The following is a 19,935-nucleotide window of genomic DNA, read 5'->3' as shown; positions in this document are numbered from 1 at the left end:
CTTTTGTTTTCTTTCCTTCACATGTTTCGCTGATGTTGAAAGTGCCTTGACTTTTGTGTGCTTTATAAATGTATGTTTGTTGTTCAATAAAAATAAAAATAAAAATAAAAAATACATTTATCCCATCTCTAATAAACAGCTACTGGCGGGAATGCGACTCTAAGCTTGTTTGCAAACAGCCAAAAATAAGAAGATATAAAGATAAATTACTTTGATGCTTAAACAATAGTAGCGGGAATGTAATTAATTTTATTTCCAGTTAAAAGTCGATTTTGCAGCACAAAATAGCTTGTAAACATGATCGCTTGCTGGTCATTGACAGGCATTTCAACAAACCAATGATATTTCTTAAAATTCCCTCACGTTACTTCCTCATTGGACGGTTAACTTCCGGGTCGTAATCCCCGCAGTTGCTAGCCCATGATGTATTTTTTGTAGCCGATAATTCCTACTTTTATCCATTTTTTAATCTACCTTGGAGCCGAATGTGGGCTTATTCGGGAAGAAATATGTGAAAATAAAGGAGGAGGAAGGTTGAAGCTCCCGTGCTTTTCTTCCACTTCGACTCAATGTTTGTAAACATGGAAACAAAAAGAGCTGATATCCCGACTGGTTTACTGGACGACCTCTGCAGGTGACTACATGCTTATTGTTCTTTATTTTGTCTTTTATTTTCTTCAAACGTAATCTTAGACTAATACGCTCAAGTTGTTTACCTCGAAAATATCGACACGTTTGTTGTTATTCGTTACTGCGAGTGTCGGTGTATACATGTACTAACCTCAATATTAAGAATATGCAAACAAACTAAACCAAAAAAGTAGAATGTTGCTTAATATTCTAAAAGTCAAATTAATTCATTATTAAGTTATTTTATTCTATAGTACACAAATTCGCTTCTTCAGCTATTAACACAAAGCTAAAATGTGGACTTTTTGCTCAAATAATTTAGCATCTATTGACATACAATGGACTGCCTTTAGACTTTAATGTAGGAATTGTATCAAAGTGGCCTTTGTCCTTTCATTTTTATGTATTTTTAATGCATGCGTTCAACAGAATCAAAATTACTTTATTAATCCCCGAGGGGAAATTAAGATTTTCATCACAATCCCATTCAAGATCAGACAAACATTACAAGGAGACAGAACAGGATCGCTGACGGGTCTGCCAACTTCCGGCGCCCCTTACAAAAAAGGCCAAGGGGAAAAAACCTCATAGCCATAGCACACATGAGCATGTGTGTAAGAGGGAAACATCAACGAACCCAAAGGACATTAAAGACATTAAAAGAGCAGAGCTGATGCAACCAGCCATTTCTACATACAGCTACAAAAGTAAAAACAAAAAAACCCAACATATACACTGTGGTGGCCTCTGCTGTGTTCCACGCCATCGTCTGCTGGGGTTGGGGGAGCATTGCCAGAGACAGGAGCAGACCCAACAAAGCAACCAAGAGAGCCGACTCCACCCTTGGCCGCCCACGAACTCTCGGCCAGTGTCCAGTCCGCATGGATGAGCGAGGATGCAAAAATATGTAAAATATGCTCCATTTTTAATAAATATGCTTCGTAGTAATCCGCAATATTTCAAGTGAAATGTGGTATGGTATGACTGTATAGTCAATCCGTCAGGGGAGATCTCTACCATATATGGAGATATCCGCTGTTGTCACACTTGGGAAAAACGTCACAAACGTGGCAAATTCCAAACGCCTCTTCGTAAAGTATGAAGAAAGATGGGATTATTTTATAAATATCTCCGCAATGCCTCCATGATTTAATTTTAAATTTTCAGGACTTATGCAGATCCCAAATACACAAAACAGGTACCAATAGATAAGAACGGTTGGTTTTGCATAAGAGGTCCCCTTTAAGAGACACACATTGATATAATTAAGTATTACTTTCATGTTTTGGATCTGGGGCAAAAGGGACAAGCGGTAGAAAATGGATGGATGGATGGAAATACAACCACCTAAAGAAACATCCAATAGCTTGGATTGGCATGAGACTGATCATTTGTGTGCAAATTATGATATTAAATAGTAACTGATAAGAAGTGAATGGTAGTTGACATTGCATTAACTGTAACAGTACAGTCAGAAATATTGCACAGTGCACACATTCCCCAAATAAAAAAGTAAAAATAAATTGAGAACCGCTGCTGTAACAGCCCAGAGAAGAGAGTGCAGGAAGGCTGAACGAATCTGGCGGAATACAAAACTTCATATTCACCATGACATCTATAAAGAGAGCCTCCAGGCCTACAATTTAGTCTTAAAAAGTGCTAGAGAAACATTCTTCTCCAATATCATAAACAGCAACACAAATAAGGCCAAAACCCTATTCACAATCGTTGACAGACTGACTAAACCCCCAACACAAATACCAGCCGAACTCCATTCCACGCAGAAATGCAATGAGTTTGCATTCTTTTATACTGATAAAATTGAAGGCATCAGACGCACCATCAATATCTCAAGTAAAAAAGTTGGATCACCACCCCATTTAGGCAAAAGTAACACAGCAATGATGGCAAGCTTTAATGCCATAGACTCTAAAACTCTAGTGGAAACGGTGACAGCTCTAAAGTCATCCACCTGCTGCCTTGATGTTTTACCTACCAACTTCTTTAAGAATGTTTTTGACTGCCTATCAACAGACGTCTTGCAAATATTTAATAATTCTATTAAATCGGGCAATTTCCCGAAGGCTTTCAAAACTGCAGTCATTAAACCTCTTCTAAAAAAGCAGAGCCTAGATGCCTCTGTTATCAACAACTACAGACCAATTTCAAATCTACCATTCATAAGTAAAATAATTGAGAAAGTTGTCCTCCAACAACTAAATCACTTCTTGGCTTCTACTGGCTGCCACAACAACTTCGTCAGGATTTCGACCTCTTCATAGCACAGAGACGGCCCTTCTTAAAGTTATAAATGACATCCGTCTAAACACAGACTCTGGCAAAACTTCAGTATTAATGCTTTTGGACCTCAGTGCTGCATTTGACACTGTCGACCACTCAATACTTTTGGACAGGTTGGAAAACTGGGTGGGGATCTCAGGCACAGTTTTAAGCTGGTTCAAGTCATATCTACAAGATAGGAACTATTTTGTTTCCATTGGTGACTTTGTATCAGAACCAACCAACGTAACGTGTGGAGTCCCCCAAGGTTCAATCTTGGGGCCGACTTTATTTAACATCTATATGCTCCCACTAGGACAAATCATGCAAAATAATAACATTGACCATCATTGCTATGCCGATGACACCCAAATCTATGTAGCGCTATCACCAAATGACTATCGCCCCATAGATCTTCTGTGCCAGTGCATTGAGCAAGTCAAATACTGGATGTGCCAAAATTTCCTACAACTAAATGAAGATAAAACTGAGATAATTGTTTTTGGTGCTAAAAAAGAAAGGTTTAAAGTCATCCAACACCTTCAATCACTGTCCCTGAAAACCTCAAATAAAGCCAGAAATCTTGGGGTTATTTTAGATTCTGATTTACATTTCGACAGTCACATCAAATCAGTAACAAAATCGGCCTACTATCACCTCAAAAATGTAAAAAGACTTAGAGGGCTCATGTCAGCTCAAGACTTTGAAAAACTTGTACATGCCTTTATTACCAGTAGGCTAGACTATTGTAATGGTCTACTTGCAGGTCTTCCCAAAAAAACTGTCAGGCAGCTACAGCTTGTTCAGAACGCTGCTGCTAGAGTTCTAACAAAGACCAAAAAATGTGAGCACATTACACCAATTCTTAAATCCTTACATTGGCTCCCTGTACATCAGAGAATTGATTTCAAAATCCTCCTGCTCACATATAAATCACTACATGGTCTAGGGCCCAAGTATATCACTGATATGCTCCCACTATATAAGCCCTCTAGATCACTAAGATCTTCTGAGACCAATCTGTTAGCGGTTCCAAGAGTAAACTCAAATCAAGGGAGAGCATCATTCAGTCACTATGCAACAAATAGCTGGAATAAACTTCCTGAAGATGTCAGACTCTCCCCAACTCTCACTACTTCTAAAACTAGACTGAAGACTTTTATGTTCACCTTAGCTTTCAGCTAAATCTTTTAATCTTTTAACTTTTAACGTCTGCACTGTTTTTATTTTTATTGTCTGCATTTTAATTTTGCTTTTATTTTCTTTCATTTCACTTTGTTGTCTGTGAAGCACTTTGAGTCTGCCTTGTGTATGAAAAGCGCTATACAAATAAAGTTGCCTTGCCTTGCCTTGCCCTAGATGGCGTAACCAAATCAAAAGGCCTTTCTTCTTGTGCAGTAACTACTAACTTCTTAACAAACTGCTATTTACATGTTTTTAAAATGTTAGCCACAAGAAGAAATATTTGTGTAGGCATCCTTTATTCTCACTCACTTTCTATATGTCTCTGGCAAAAGTCACAAGTAAATGCGCAGGCATGGCTAGTATTGGTTATGTCAACAAACACCTATGTTGACATGAGTCAACCAACCAGAGGAGCGTCTAGGCATAAGCCGATATTCAATAGGTCAATTAAATAACGATGAATGAAAATCAAAGTCTAAGTTTTTCAGGTCAATAAATCGCCAAATGCATGCTTCAAGAGCATTCACGGTTTCCGTCGCTTTTAGCGGCTATGTGCGTTTGTACCATAGCGGAATGAAAAGATGGGGGTGAATTATCTTGTCTAGCCCGCTAGCATCACACAGTGCAACTAGTTAGCATGTAGCAGCTAAAATGGACAGTATAAACGCATAACCAAATACTATAGCACCAGTCTGGCAATATTTCAGTTCAAACCTTTGGAACAATATGAGCCTATCAACACCAAGTTTTCTGAAAGTCCGCGATTGCAACAACGCCCACATGAAATTCAACCACTCCACAGTCCAAACTCACTTTGCAGTCAGTGTAAACAAAACTGTGCAAAATAGTGTGCGCTCACATACATACATACATACATACATCGCCAAATAAATGCTGCCATTTAATACTGTTATAAAACAGCCTTTTTTATTACAGTGCTGTCATGTTGTCATGTCATGTCGGTGTTCCTCACTTGGAATCTACCAAACTTTATTTTGATTTGCATATGACCTGTTAGATAGATGGATAGTACATCTATCTGTTTAAACTGTAGTGTTTATATTGTTACTTTGCGCTTTTGTTTAAAAATGGTCTAACTTGATTGTCAGTGAAGTAATGTACAACCTCTACCTACATGTTCAATATTGAAGTGCAACTTTGTTTGTCAATACTTTATTTAGCTATTTTATTTATTGTTATGATTGTGTATATTTGAGCCCCCATCCCCTCCTTAAGATATTTGATTAATTAATTTTATTATATAAGTGCAACATTTTGAAAACAGACAAAGTAAATTGTATTTTTTGTTTGTTTTATTTAACTTGGAGATTTAAACATTTTCATTTCAATTACAACTTTAGAATACACGAGAAATACAAGTTTATGGCATTTGAAAGGATATGCTTGCATATTATTATTTATTATCATTAAATCAATGGTTATTTTGGTCTCATAAAAATAATGTCAATAATATCATTTATCGGCAATTAGGAGCGTCAACTAAAATGGTTACGTTTTTGTTTTGTCTACAAATAATCTGTCCTTTGTATAGTCGGTTCATCCTGCACATTCCCAGCGAGGAAAGGGACAACGCTATCAGGGTTTGCTTCCAGATTGAGCTGGCACACTGGTTTTACCTGGACTTCTGCTTGCCCAACACACCAAACGCTCCTCACTGTGGCATCAGAGACTTCGCCAAAGCTGATATCCTTTCCTGTTAGTAGTCATGTCATCAGTGTGGTGTTCCTGATGCAGAAAGATGGTTCTTGTCGCCCAAAAATCAATGCTTTGAGGCATCAATCTTTGTGTTTCTGTGTCACCTTTAAAATGTTTACTAGAGAACTAAGTTACTTAATTAAAGTACACTGGTACCTCGGCTTTCCAAGAAGATTATTGGCAAAAATATGTCTCGCTTTTCATACATTTGTCAGTCGTGTGGAAAACACTGGATCTGATACCAGGTAGATATAGAGATACGGATACCGATGCATTTTACTTAGAAATTTTTTAAGATTAATAGGAGATTTTTTCTTAAATGTGTTGATCAACATTATAATCACAATAAAACATAGGACAAATATTTTAAGCAAACAAGATGATTTGATACAACAATATTTGATTATTTGATATTTGATACAAAAACATTTATTTGGATTACATACAGTTGTTTGAACTAAATTGAGTCAATAGTGTAAAGGGCTGTACGGAGCGACAAATTTACCCGCAAATGCGACTAAAAATAGACCTTGCGACGGGGGTAATAAACAAAAGAAACAAACTGTCGCTCATGTGCAAATAGGTATGTCAACCCTTTCACCGCATTTTGCTCTTAAAAGAAATCCATCCAAATTTGATCAAACAAGAGTAAAATGTTCGCCCACCTGTATAGCATGTTTTTGAAAAAACTCATAACCATAACCAAATGGATAAGTGGTTGACGCGGAAGTACTGATCACTCGATGCGCGCTGAGAGCTGTGTGTGTGTTCCTTCCTCCTGCACCATGCACAGAGGGGTGCCCCGCTCCTCCTAGTTCATACACTCAGGATGACTCAGCCTTCCCAACACGGAAGAAAGAAGGTCTTAGTTTTCGGAACTGGTCAGTAAAAAAACTTTTTTTCACCACTTTAAAACTTGACACAAACAAACAGCACTCCGCGCTAGTAACTACATAGGTCAAAGGAATGTTGAACAACAAATCAATGATTGAAGTGACAAATTTGCCATCCAAATAATCCCCTGTTTGTTGACAAGAACATACAGCCATGGAAGCACATTCAATCTATTTATTAGAAAAGAGACCAGTGAAAGATTTTAAAGAACTGCTGTCGGAGCTGACAAACTGCTAGCATGCTAAGCTAACAAAAACATCTCAAGCTGGATTCGATGATGTCACACGTCACTAGGCAACAGGCAACACCTTTTAAAAGGCACACACACACATAAGACACCTAACTGCAATATATTTAAGTAACACAATAATTACTTTCCCTGGTAATTAATGACATTTATTAAAGAGTAATTCTGTCAATCAATCACTTTTTTGGTAAAGTAACTACCGGTATAATGACTGACTTTTTAAAAGTAATTTTCAGAACACAGCCTGTCACACAGCCTCATGAAGTAGTTGGCAGGTTGGTGTTCCTGGCTAAAATATTTGTGTGTATGTCTTATAATATTTACCAATAAAAACACCATTGTTAAAAGTAAATTATTTTCGCGTTGTTTTCACGTTTCCTCTAAAACCAGGGCACTTTAGTTCACATTTTGTTCTTTGTTTTTTTGTTAGCTGAATAATTGAGCAAAGATCAATGTTTTTTAAGAATATTGGAGACTATATTAGACTTTTCTAATATTGTTTTCAAGGTGTTTTATTTTTTCTTATCTCAAAACACCTATGTTATGGGACCCTATTATGCACAACCTACTTTACTTACTTGTTGGTACTTGTTTTTGTGTATTTGGGATCCCCATCAGACCTGAACATTTAAAATCAAGGCATGGTGGAGATATTGAGTTACGTCAACTGATATTTCCATGCATGGATTAGTTTATGGGCCAAACTATATCGGGATATGAGATTAGGACCATATCACCCAGCCCTACACTCGTGTTAGCGACAGTGCTGGAGCACAGTTTAGGGATGTTCTCTGTGTTTAACTGAGCAGTACAGTAGGCCTTGTGATGGCATTGTGTTTATATGTATGAGTGCACGTGTACCTTGTAGTGGGTGTTAATAATGAAATTGTGATACTGAAGACATTTCATATTGCAATAAAAAAATGTTCTGTGCTACAAAACATGTTATGTGCTACACATTTTTTTCACTTAGTAGCACCGGTGCTACAAGTCAAGTGAAAAAGCTAAGCGTACAGCCCTGCTTCTATGTCCGACAGTTTATTACCTAACTTATCGACTTTCTAACAATACAACAACAAAAATTGTATATTTGTAATAATAAACATAAAAAAGACAACTGGAAATTATAAATAGCTAGTATCGATCCGACACTATTACTACCTTTGATACTATTGATATCTGAATCGATCCACCCAGCTCTAATTTAAGCCTTCCTTATTATTGAAACCTTGTTTTGTTATAAAAGCATCTACTTTAGTTATCGCTTGTTTCTTTAAGTTGCTTTTAAAAAAGCTTATTTTTTTCTTGACGGCAACAAACTTTTCCAGCATTGTCCATTCCTGTTGCCCCACGGAGAGGACGTGCAGAAAGTCCTGGAACAGTGGAAGGAGTACAAGATGGGTGTTCCTACTTACGGAGCAATCATTCTTGATGAGTCATTAGAAAATGTGAGTTTTTTTCTCTCTTGCTCTCAGCAATATTACTAATGGCTTTGCAAATTTCACTAGAATCAATCACTGTACATATAGTATGAGTGTGCACAATTATTAGGTGGCCAAACAACCAAGTTATATTGTTTGTATTTCCACTTTTTAGGGTAAGCAATAGTGTAGAAAAAAAAGTTAGCAGACATTTGGGGTCTTGTCCGTTTGGAGACATAGATTACTGTGTAGTAAGAGAGTAGAGCCTGTAGGTTCAATGTTGAATATCTTAGTTGCTCAGACAGCAATGTATTTATACAGGTTTGGATTGGGGTATATTGTTTGATATGGGGAAATACGTCAATGTCTCTTTTGGGATTGGACTCTTACAACAACTCTCGATTCGATTCTGATTCTTAGGGTGGCAATTTGATTCAAGAATTGATATTCGATTCAAACCGATTTCTGATTCATATATTATTTGGTATTAAAAAAAAACCTTTAAAACAGGTTACAAAAGTTTATATTGGCTGCTGACGTATGACGTACACGTTCAGCGAGTAAGCACGAAAATGGCCTAAAACGTCTTTTTGAAATGTATTCTTAGAAAAATAAAATTGTAATATATTTTTAATCGATTTTTGAAGATTTACATTGATTTAGAATTGGAATTAATACAATTTTTAATTCATATGTCAATCCATCCATTTTTCCGCCGCTTATCCGAGTCTGGGTCACGGAGGCAGCAGTCTAAGCGGACAGTAATGTATCTCTGTGTGAAAACCTTTTTCATGTATTTGTGTATTTTTAAGGCACTCCTTGTTCAGGGATACCTTGCAAAGTCAGGCTGGGGGTTTCCCAAAGGGAAAGTGAACGAAGACGAAGCACCACATGATTGTGCTGTTCGTGAAGTGAGTCCCATCTTTACTGACCGTTACCTCTGAGCAACTGACAGCTCATGGCAATATCTTGACTTCATAATTTATATATTGTACTGTGTTTTTTCCAGGTGTTGGAGGAGACAAGCTTTGACATCAAGAATCGTATTTGCAAAGATATGTACATTGAGCAGAAAATTACTGACCAGGTGGTGCGGCTCTACATCATCCCAGGAGTATCCAAGGATACAAAGTTCAACCCTAAAACTAGAAAGGAAATTCGGGTACAAGATCTATTATTTCAATCAAGTGGCTTTTTCATTGATCACAAAAAATCTTTTTTTTCTTCTTCTGCCTGTCTTGTAGAACATTGAATGGTTCCCGATTGAGAAGCTGCCATGTCACAGGAACGACATGACCCCAAAGTCCAAACTTGGACTTGCCCCCAATAGATTTTTTATGGCCATTCCATTCATAAGGTGAAGAAAGAACATTATTGTTCTGCTTTGGTATATATTGATCCAGAATCTTTAAAATATTTCTAACGGCTATGTATTCGTAATCACATTTTCTGGTACAGAACATTTGATTTGGTACAGAAGTGCCCTGAGTTCCTACAGGGTACACATTAAGTGAGGGACAGGGATTGGGATGTGTACCGAGTTGAGTACTTTTAAATGTACTGGCCAAATTATGTTGGTACTTTCTATACCTTTGTTGCATGTGACATCATTAAAGTTAAAGTTAAAGTACCAATGATTGTCACACACACACTAAGTGTGGTGAAATTTGTCCTCTGCATTTGAACCGTCCCCTTGTTCAACCCCTGGGAGGTGAGGGGAGCAGTGGGCAGCAGCGGTGGCCGCGCCCGGGAATCATTTTTGGTGATTTAACCCCCAACCCAGCTGAGTGCCAAGCAGGGAGGTAATGGGTCCCATTTTTATAGTCTTTGGTATGACTCGGCGGGGGTTTGAACTCACAACCTACCGATCTCAGGGCGGACACTCTAACCACTAGGCCACTGAGTAGCCATGGCCAGTTGCAGACTCTGCACCGGCTCAGTCACTTGGCGGACAAACAGGTGTATTCGTAGTGGACTCAGCTGGACTGCCTTTAGGTGATGTTGCAAATTTCCATGCTAACAAAACCAGGATGCCTGATAGAAATCGCTCAAAAGTAAGGCACCACTTTTAAAAGTTGCTAGCTCAATCTTAATTTATATTAGATATGCCATATACATGCTACTGATTAGAATTAGCAATTTTACATGGCGATTTTAACCCCTCCAAATTTAATAGACTACAACAAAGATGCACGTTACTATCAAACAGATGGTATGAAATAAGTACAATACTTACAGTATATACACTTTGTAGGACTCAACAAAAAATAATACTGGCACATTTAACTTAATAGCAAACACTACTTCCTGATTATGGCAACTCAGCAAGGACAAACTTGAGATTTAGAAGTGTAAGAAAATATATAGCAACTGGACAGAGCAGTTATAATGATCAGATCAGTATTAAATGTTTATTAAAAATAAAGAAATAATTATTACCACATAAATACTTACGTCCTGCAAATTGGTACGGTATTGGTTCAATTGTGAAAGGTACACCCATCTCCAAACAGGAAGTGATTATGCCTTCTGCTGCTCGATAAGTCTCGTCTTGTTTTTAGTTTCCCAAGAGTTATGGCTAGCGATAGTGCCAAGTTGAAGCCAGAAAACCTCTTCTGTGGTTAAGTCTTGAGAACATTTGGCCTTCCAGGTGAAATACGTACACAAAGACAAGTGCATAAGACGAAGGTGAGCCGCCATTGTTTAGTAGAGATGGAGAACAGGACTTAAAACAGGACTACAAACTGGAACTATTGATACTGCATTCAACTAATAATAAACTTTACCAAAAATAAGGAATATTCATTCACACTCTACAAACTCTTATTTTTGTATTTGTCTGCATCCTTGTACCTATCTTTAGCAAGGCATATTATAACAAAAATATGACATTGATTATTAGGGTATTTCATCAAATACTGATTAGCTTTGTCACTTAGATATACAAAATTTTCAGGTAGTTTAGCGTTGATTGATCTACAATGTAACCATCTGTAATGTACAAATTATATGATAGTAGTTTCCATCCTTTAATTTTTATGCATGTCACATAACTAACATTTGATTGTAGTATTCCCTAACTAAAAGTACACTGAATAAGGCATTATGATTATTAAAATGTTCACATTGTTTAATTACAGGGTCATACATCATTTTGAGAATGCATTGCACTACTAATGAGTGTTAAGGTGGAATGTAAATATAAGTAAATGTCTTTTACTTATATTTAAGTAAAAGACATTTACTTACATTGTTCAGGTAAACTTCTTCGCAAAGTTCCATTGTCATCTCCTATTTATTTAACTTAAAGCTCAAACTTTTAACGTCAATCAGTTCTTCACAAATAATGTTTGACACTCAACGGCAAATTTGCTTTCTCCGGACACAGGCCATTAAAGGAATGGATTGCTAGGTTGAAAGGTGAGAGTCCAGACAGTGAAGAAGACTTGGCAACAAATGGCAGCACTCCAGGAAAGCCATCAGACAATGTGGGGTAAATTAGCTCATCACTTTTCGACATCTTGCTTTCATCTAAAGCTCATCTCTTCAGTCACTCCTTGTGGAAAAATAAAAATAGAAACACGTTACATTTAAAAGCACCTATCTATCCAGAAGTTCACCTGCTGGATACAATCTTACCTAGCAGACATCAAACTGTACATATTCCCACAGGCTCAATCCTAGGCCCAATTTTATTTAGTCTCTATGTCAATGACCTGCCAAAAGAGTGTTAAATGCTTATGCTAAACCTAAACAACAGCTGCTGCAATACTTTCTAGAGCCACGGTAGTAGTGTCTCAGTGGCTCTGAAATTCCGTCTACATCCCAGCAGGCTGCTAAAGACCCACACTTATTTATTTTAGTCTATGATAAATGTCTAGAGGTGGTGTACAATGTTAGGTATCTAATAGAGATGGGATTTATGGCTCTCTGAAAGGACACGGATTTTGAAGAGCGGTTCTGTTCAAAGAGCTGTTCAAAAGACGAGCTTGTTGTTATATTTCTTTTATACATTTTTTCAGAGATTACTCGTTTTTACGAAAGGAATAATCACTGGCAGAAATTATAAGATAAGATGTGAATAATTCCGATATTTGGAATTTTGCCTATCATTCACAATCATTATGAGAGACAAGAAGACATGTCTTTTAAAAAAACGCTTAAAAGATGCGGCTAATGAGAGTCACAGTTGTAGCCTTCAAAGCCTCTAAAACAACTTCAAAACCCTCCAGCAACGTTTTATATATACAGTGCAAGTTTATATATAATATAGTAACAGAGACGTTCATAACAATATGTTCAATATTTACCGTATTTTGAGAATTTTTGTAATTTTTTGTGCGCATTGATTTCTGTTTCCATAGCAGTGCACGACTAACTTCTGGCAACATGTGTGTTCTTACTTCTGGAATCAAACACGAGTGTGTTTATTATCATGGCAGACTTGGTAACAGACAACAAAGACGAATATTTTTTGACAAATGAGGATTTACAACCATATACTTTTGAAGCTAAATATACTGCTGTTTATAGAAGCAAGCACGAAGGAAGAGTGAGATGTTGGAGTAGAAGGAAGCCAGGAGAGGGGGATGAAAGCGATTTTGATGCTATAAATATGGAACTTGGAGCCAAGCTATTTAGACATAAATTAATTGCTTACCAAAAATCAACAGGAAACGTCCCCGGCCAGCTGGACCGGACGAACAGCTGTCCATCGATTGAGTCACTTTAATATCGATCATCATACACGCAGCACAAAACATAAAATGTGGGCTAATACTTCACTTTACAGATACTGTAATATGATTGTTCATGTTTTTCAGTCAGTAAAAATTGGTGTCGTATCGCAGTGTTGTGCATTACAAACCCAAACGCATTTGGTGTTGTTTGTAGAAGCTAGCCTATCACTTGCCGTAGTAGTTATCTTTTACATCTATGTGTTACTACAATAGAAAAAGAGTTCCTCCATGTTCGCTCTTACAATAACAATGTCGCTACAGCTTGGTTATTATACTGATTACGGAACGTAAATGAAGTATTGTTGACGGTTTTTTTATGCATTTTTAAAGTGATTTAGAGGTAGAATTGATTGCTCCCATTAGCTGCATTACCCCCTCCGAGAACTAGCCGATTTTTATATGATAGAAAGCAAGAAAAAACCCAAAAATCTTTTGTCTTTTTGTCGCTCATAATGGTTGTTAAAGATAGGCAAAATTCTCCCCAAAAACTGCAGTTCCTGTTTAAGGTAGTAGGTTCTCCAAATGTTTTGACAGTGAGATCCATTAATTTGAATTGTCTCTCACCTAAAAAAATGGAAGGCCCGCAATAAAAACCACACAGCTACAGAAAAATCAACTTTACAGGAACTTTTTCCAAATGAGCATTTTAACAATACAGGGGAAAAACTACAAATAGAACGTCTATAGTAATTTGTGTATAAAAAATAAACCAAAATTTGCACAATATATAAATGAAGTGAATACAAAACTGTCATCTCCTACCTTGTGCTTGTACACATAAACTAGACTACTTAACTAAACAATCAACCAGAAAAGTCAATCAAAATGTTGCTACGTTTCCTTTGATTCATGGCTAATTTTGTGAGGTTTTCAGAAAGTGGAACTGACTCGGTGTAATCCGGTTGGTGCACATGTGATATTTGTATTACTTAGTTGGGGAGGAAAGAGTTACCTAATCGATGTGTGACCAGACTGTGAACAGGCATGGAGGCAGGCATCATGGTCGCTGACTAAAATGTAAAACTTCCACTTTACCTTCCTTGTTTCTCTCAGATCAAAATTTGGGCACCTCACTGTTGAAGTATTTACTGGAGACAGCTGCTGCAAACAGAAGCAGCAGAAGAACCCAAATCAGCTGATCCACTATGAACTGAACCAGGTTGGAAAATACAAGATGACTTCACAATCTTTACCAACTCAACTGTTATTTCTGCATGTTTGCATGCCTTTCATGTTCATTTTCTTCACAAAGCTGCTAAAGTCTCATCAAAACACAAATGAGTGTGGAATCTCATTGCACTTGCATTGGCAGGGATTTGGGCTCACTTATAAAAGTTGTGTATTTACAAAATAGTGCAGAATTTATTTAAAAACATTTAAAAAAAACTATTTGGCTCTAGAATTTGGACCATAAATACACTTTGCTTTTCCCCGAAATGTTTGCCGAACGTTTGCCTTGGTTTTCGTATACTCTCTCAAGTATTGTATGGCCAAACATTGCACGTAACAGACTAGTCCGATGTGTTGGGTGACTCAGTCTCTGTTTTTTTATATTGAGTAATATTGGGGCCAAAGAAAGTTGCGAGTACCAGCCTTTTGATAAAGTAGATGAGGAGGACAATTGAATTCTAGGAGTGTGCGATAGCAAGCGATACTCGATATTGGGTTCACGAGAACGAGACAAGATGATATTTCGAGATTATTTTCAAGAAAACTGCAGCTACTAAATGTAAAAGTGGACAAACAGACTTTTTATTTAAGTCAGTCACAAAACAATGCAGGTGCATTTCAAGATGTATTATGACTTTGAATGCATGATAATAATAATAATAATAATAATGGAATATACTTATATAGTGTTTGTTTCTAGTGACTCATATATAAGCATGAGCTTTTAACTGTAAATCCCACAAAGTTAGACTAATACTACAAATGATGAAAGTTATGTAAAATTAATAAGTCTCATTGCAGCCAGCATTGTCAAAGTGTGTCTTGGTGTCCATGATTAACTTTTGTGATGGTAGATGTAGTTGCTTCTGCTTGTACATAAACTGCGGTAGATGTTGACACCGCCAGTCACATAAACACTCTTTGCGATTGTTTCGGGCCACAACAAACACAACAAAGAAAGAGTTTGATATTTTTTTTCTTTCATTTAAATCCGTCAGTTATAAAATATGACATAAAAGTTAAGATAAAATACATTTTGCTGTAAAAATTCAATAATAAGTTTGAATCAAATTAGGAATGTGTAACAACCTAAATCCCCTTGCAAAAATGCAAAATGTTAATTCCTTCTGGCAGCAGCAAATACAACATCAAACACTTCACGGTTCATCCAACACAGATGTCCTAATGTCAGCAAAGCTCACCTTCATGCCTTCACACACAGCGCTAACATTTGGGAACCAGTGTGAGGTGATAGAATAAAGGTACAAATATGATACATCTATCTAAAGTTATGTTTAGGTTTCATTTTTGCATCTCAGAGCACATATTTGTGGTGTTTTCAAAGAAACCTGATTCAAATTCAAAACAGGTAGTTTTTAAAGATATCGTTTTTGAAGATGGGGGATGCTCAACTCCCAGTAGATCCACAAACAATAATAATGATAATGTATTATTATCATTACTATCCACCGAGGATAATTCTACATGAATCAGCCAAAAGAAACTTGACATAATCAATTAAATTTTATCTATAGAGCCATTAATCACATGTGCCTCAAAGGGCATAATGATAGATTGCATGATTATTAAAACCCACATTCTGGCACCAAATAAAATAGTAGGTGTTCAAATACATTTTGGGGGGCCTTTAGCCTTCCTAAAAAAGGCTTAATGATGCACATGATGAAAAAGAGACATAGTTTTGTATGTTTGTTCCACAAACTTAGGTTATTGTTTTAAAAAAGGGAGCTTTTGAAAAACTCAGTCTAGGGTGAAGGTTTTCAAAAAGTACTTCTTCGTTTGTGATCTTTTCATCTTGTGTCTTAAGAGATACTCTGTGACATTTATGTATTTAAATTTTATGTAACACAAGTAATGAAGTTATTGATTTACATGAGATATTATTGCATACAGTGTTACATACAGATTCGTAACATACAGTACAGAGAGGTCAAGATAAACTAGTCCATGCTTTTTTTAGGGGCGGTATAGCTCGGTTGGTAGAGTGGCCGTGCCAGCAACTTGAGGGTTCCAGGTCCGATCCCCGCTTCCGCCATCCTAGTCACTGCCGTTGGGTCCTTGGGCAAGACACTTTACCCACCTTCTCCCAGTGCCACCCACACTGGTTTAAATGTAACTTAGATATTGGGTTTCACTATGTAAAAGCGCTTTGAGTCACTAGAGAAAAGCGCTATATAAATATAATTCACTTCACTTTATCTCCAGCAGACTGGACTATTGTTATGGTTTTCTAACAGGAATCCCCGAAAAGAGTATCAAACAGCTACGACTGGTTGAGAACGCTTCAGCTTAACCAGAACAAAGCTTCTAGTTGTTATGCTGCAAAGAAGTTGAACAAACTGCCACCAGAGCTGAAATCCGCATCCAATGTTTACATTTTTAAATCATAGCTAAATAATTTTTTTTTCTCTACTGCACATAATTGAGAGGGAGACTTTCGGTCATGTTGATGTAGTGTGTTTATTGATCATTTTAAATTATTTTACTGTTAATTTTTCTTTTTTTCTGTTTGTATTACCAAAAGCACATTGAGCTGCTTTGCGTATGAAATGCGGAAAAAAAAAAAAATTGTACACAAAAAGTACATGCGTGTTGCTTTCTGTACTGCATGTAAAATATGTTAAATATAACTTACATTGTACATGTAATATATGACAGGGGTCATATAATAAGTCAGCGGTGGTTGATTTTCCAGGCTTCTGTTTGGATAAAAGGAACATGTTAGAAACATGAAAATGTGTCGTGGTGAAAATATTTTTGTTGTGTGTTTGTAGAATCAATACTTAAAAGGCATTGGGAAGAATTCATCTTATCCAAAGAAAGGAAACGATGAAAGTGGATTTAACAACCAGCACGTCAAACTATTTGCAGTAAGTACTTCACCAAAAGTCATTATTTACTCTGGGTATATATGATATATTACATAATAATTTATTTTTATGTACCGTAGAAGGAAGAAAAACGGCTTCATCCCAGAAGACTGCAAGACAGTTTTGAGAAAGGTATGCTTTTTATTGCTACTGTAATGTTTGCTCTCTTCAATGCACTCTTGTAAAAAAACTATGATAATAATGATATAAAAATATCTGTCAGCACTTCTTAACCGCTTATGCCCTGGACTTGACAGGATTGCTAGAAAAACCCCTCAAATTAATCCCATTAATAATAAGGTGTGCATGGATGAATACAAGTAAAGACTTCAATGGTTAGTGTTGAAAATGTACATGTATTTACTAGATTACCACAGTTTTGGTGAGTTTTTATAACATTGCTTAAGTTATTGCGGTAAGGTGGATGTATAGCATGTGTATTGATACAAACATCATGTAAACAAGACTAAAAATATCTGTCAGCACTTCTTAACCGCTTATGCCCTGGACTTGACAGGATTGCTAGAAAAACCCCTCAAATTAATCCCATTAATAATAAGGTGTGCATGGATGAATACAAGTAAAGACTTCAATGGTTAGTGTTGAAAATGTACATGTATTTACTAGATTACCACAGTTTTGGTGAGTTTTTATAACATTGCTTAAGTTATTGCGGTAAGGTGGATGTATAGCATGTGTATTGATACAAACATCATGTAAACAGTTACCATAGCAACAAATACAACAACACATACCTCCCTATAAAAGGTTCAAAGTTGTGTTTGGATGTTAATTTCTGTCAATGAAAAAGCTCTTTTTGACACTGAATTGATGTAACATAATTTTTTGCATGTTAATTTTGTGAACTGATTCTAATTTACCGGTACATCAAATTATTGCTGACAATTTCATTTAAAATAAATTCAGTGTTTTAAAATTCGGTGTAAAAAATTGTGTGTATGATAAAATCAGTGTCGAAAAATGTGCTGCTTCAAAATGCAAGACTAACTTCCGGTCAATTAAGACGGAAGCAATCGATCCTGTCTCAGAACCAGCCAGTGAGGTGTCAAGTTTGAAGTCACGTGACACGGGTCTCAACTAAACAGCATAAAAAAGCCGTTAACTGGGCTATCTTGGCATAATACAACATAATCAACATTTGAATGCTGGATATTTTCAAACTGTAGAAATGATTCCAATGGTTACAATCTGCACTTTTGAGTGACCTACGAACCTCTGGGAACGAACAGAGTGTGCAGGGCTTGTTTTCAGAGCAAAAAATCCGTAGCGAGTGTCAAGACGGAGGCAGAATTCTACAGCAAAGTTCTGCATAACAGTGATATATCGAATATGTGGATGTTTTTTTACCCTTTGCGTTAATGTTTCGCTGTGTTTGTTGCTCTTTCCCGATTATAAAACATGTCAATCAAGGATCTGGTCTGCAGGAGCGCAACACATATTCTCACTATCCAGTGTTTTATTGTTAATAATTTATATTGTAAATCCCACATTCTATATTTTGATGTACATTCTGTCATATAATTCAGTAAATTAACTAAAGAGCAATCTGTTTTTGAGATGGTCTGTTTAGTTTTTTACTGAAAACGACACTCAAATGTACATACAAATACAGAATGTGGGATATACAATATTAGCTATGAACAATAAAACACTGTATATTTAAAAAGATATGCTCCTCTACTGCAGACCACCTCCTTGATTGACATATTTTATAATCAAGCAAGAGCAACACATATGCAACAAACATGGCGAACAATAAAGGCGTTACAAAAAACATCCACTTAAATCACTGTTCCTATGGTCACCGTAGTGTGTTGTTCATGTATTAATGACCAAACTTTGCAATAGTATGTTTCTGCAGACCTGGAGGCTGCAGTTAAGACCCCTTATGGTTTTTCGACAGTGCCACTTACTGTTTGACTGTGAAATTGCAACTGCACAATAACACTCCACAAAGCAAAATCCAAATAACATATCAAGATGTAATGGTTTGTTATGCTTGGAACACATTTTTAAAGCCTTTGTACTAAATTGCCTGCAATGAAATGAAATGATTTTAAATGCTATATTGACAAAACAGCCTTAAATAGCCTACAATGAAATAGATTATATGAAATGGTTTTAAATGTTTTATTGCACAAGCTGAACTTTTCACAAAACAGCCTTAATGGCAGCGCTCCTTCCTTCCTCAACTGCCTTTCCAGCCTCCTACAGAACTCGTCCACTTCACTGAAAATAGACAATGATAACTATTGGAATAGAAGAGCTACAAGTGTTCCTACTTTTCTCCTCTTACTTTTGATGGACAACAGGCCTTGTTAGGAAACCCTGTTTTGTCTCCTATCACGAAATTCCATTCACTGCAGAAATGCCATATAAAAAGACAGAGAGAATTTTAAGCAACTAAAATTATTTAACAATTAACACACCATTTATTTTGGCGTTGACAATTCTGTAGCACTTACACGGTTATGCTCACCTCTGAAAAAAGAACTTCGCAAATTAATACCACATCACCAGTGTATTCCACTGTTGATGGAGTTGCGGTGAAGAGGGTCTTCTGTTCTTCTTCCTGTCAATGCAAACAGGGATCTGCTTCATTGCTGACCACTTGGATGGCTTGCAACCAAGTATACTCTAAGAAAAAGGGTTGGGAATTGAATAATTTAGTGTTTTGTGTGGCAGGAGCTCCCTGAAATTCTGACTATAAATGGCAGTTGAATTAAATACATGCATATCCT

General features: G+C 36.6%; 1 protein-coding gene and 1 long non-coding RNA gene across 2 annotated transcripts in view; one reads left to right on the top strand and one right to left on the bottom strand.

The window, feature by feature from the left end:
* Positions 1 to 369: 369 nt before the first annotated feature.
* dcp2 (decapping mRNA 2) overlaps positions 370 to 19,935 on the top strand; it is a 23,433-nt gene continuing 3,867 nt past the window's right edge. The window contains exons 1-10 of the mRNA XM_062031478.1: positions 370 to 634; positions 5,648 to 5,799; positions 8,273 to 8,400; positions 9,186 to 9,284; positions 9,383 to 9,535; positions 9,618 to 9,730; positions 11,762 to 11,866; positions 14,166 to 14,271; positions 17,078 to 17,173; positions 17,254 to 17,305. Coding sequence (XP_061887462.1) covers positions 570 to 634; positions 5,648 to 5,799; positions 8,273 to 8,400; positions 9,186 to 9,284; positions 9,383 to 9,535; positions 9,618 to 9,730; positions 11,762 to 11,866; positions 14,166 to 14,271; positions 17,078 to 17,173; positions 17,254 to 17,305 — 1,069 coding nt within the window. The 5' untranslated portion in view covers positions 370 to 569. The remainder of the gene's footprint in view (positions 635 to 5,647; positions 5,800 to 8,272; positions 8,401 to 9,185; positions 9,285 to 9,382; positions 9,536 to 9,617; positions 9,731 to 11,761; positions 11,867 to 14,165; positions 14,272 to 17,077; positions 17,174 to 17,253; positions 17,306 to 19,935) is intronic.
* LOC133638656 (uncharacterized) overlaps positions 19,405 to 19,935 on the bottom strand; it is a 17,334-nt gene continuing 16,803 nt past the window's right edge. The window contains exons 3-4 of the long non-coding RNA XR_009823662.1: positions 19,674 to 19,831; positions 19,405 to 19,554 (exon numbers count right to left, since the gene is read on the bottom strand). This is a non-coding gene — a long non-coding RNA (uncharacterized LOC133638656). The remainder of the gene's footprint in view (positions 19,555 to 19,673; positions 19,832 to 19,935) is intronic.

The sequence above is a fragment of the Entelurus aequoreus genome, linkage group LG21, assembly GCF_033978785.1.
Source record: "Entelurus aequoreus isolate RoL-2023_Sb linkage group LG21, RoL_Eaeq_v1.1, whole genome shotgun sequence".
NCBI classification, from domain to species: Eukaryota; Metazoa; Chordata; class Actinopteri; order Syngnathiformes; family Syngnathidae; genus Entelurus; species Entelurus aequoreus.
Note: the sequence above shows the minus strand (reverse complement) of the source record. Positions and strands in the feature narration are given on the sequence as shown.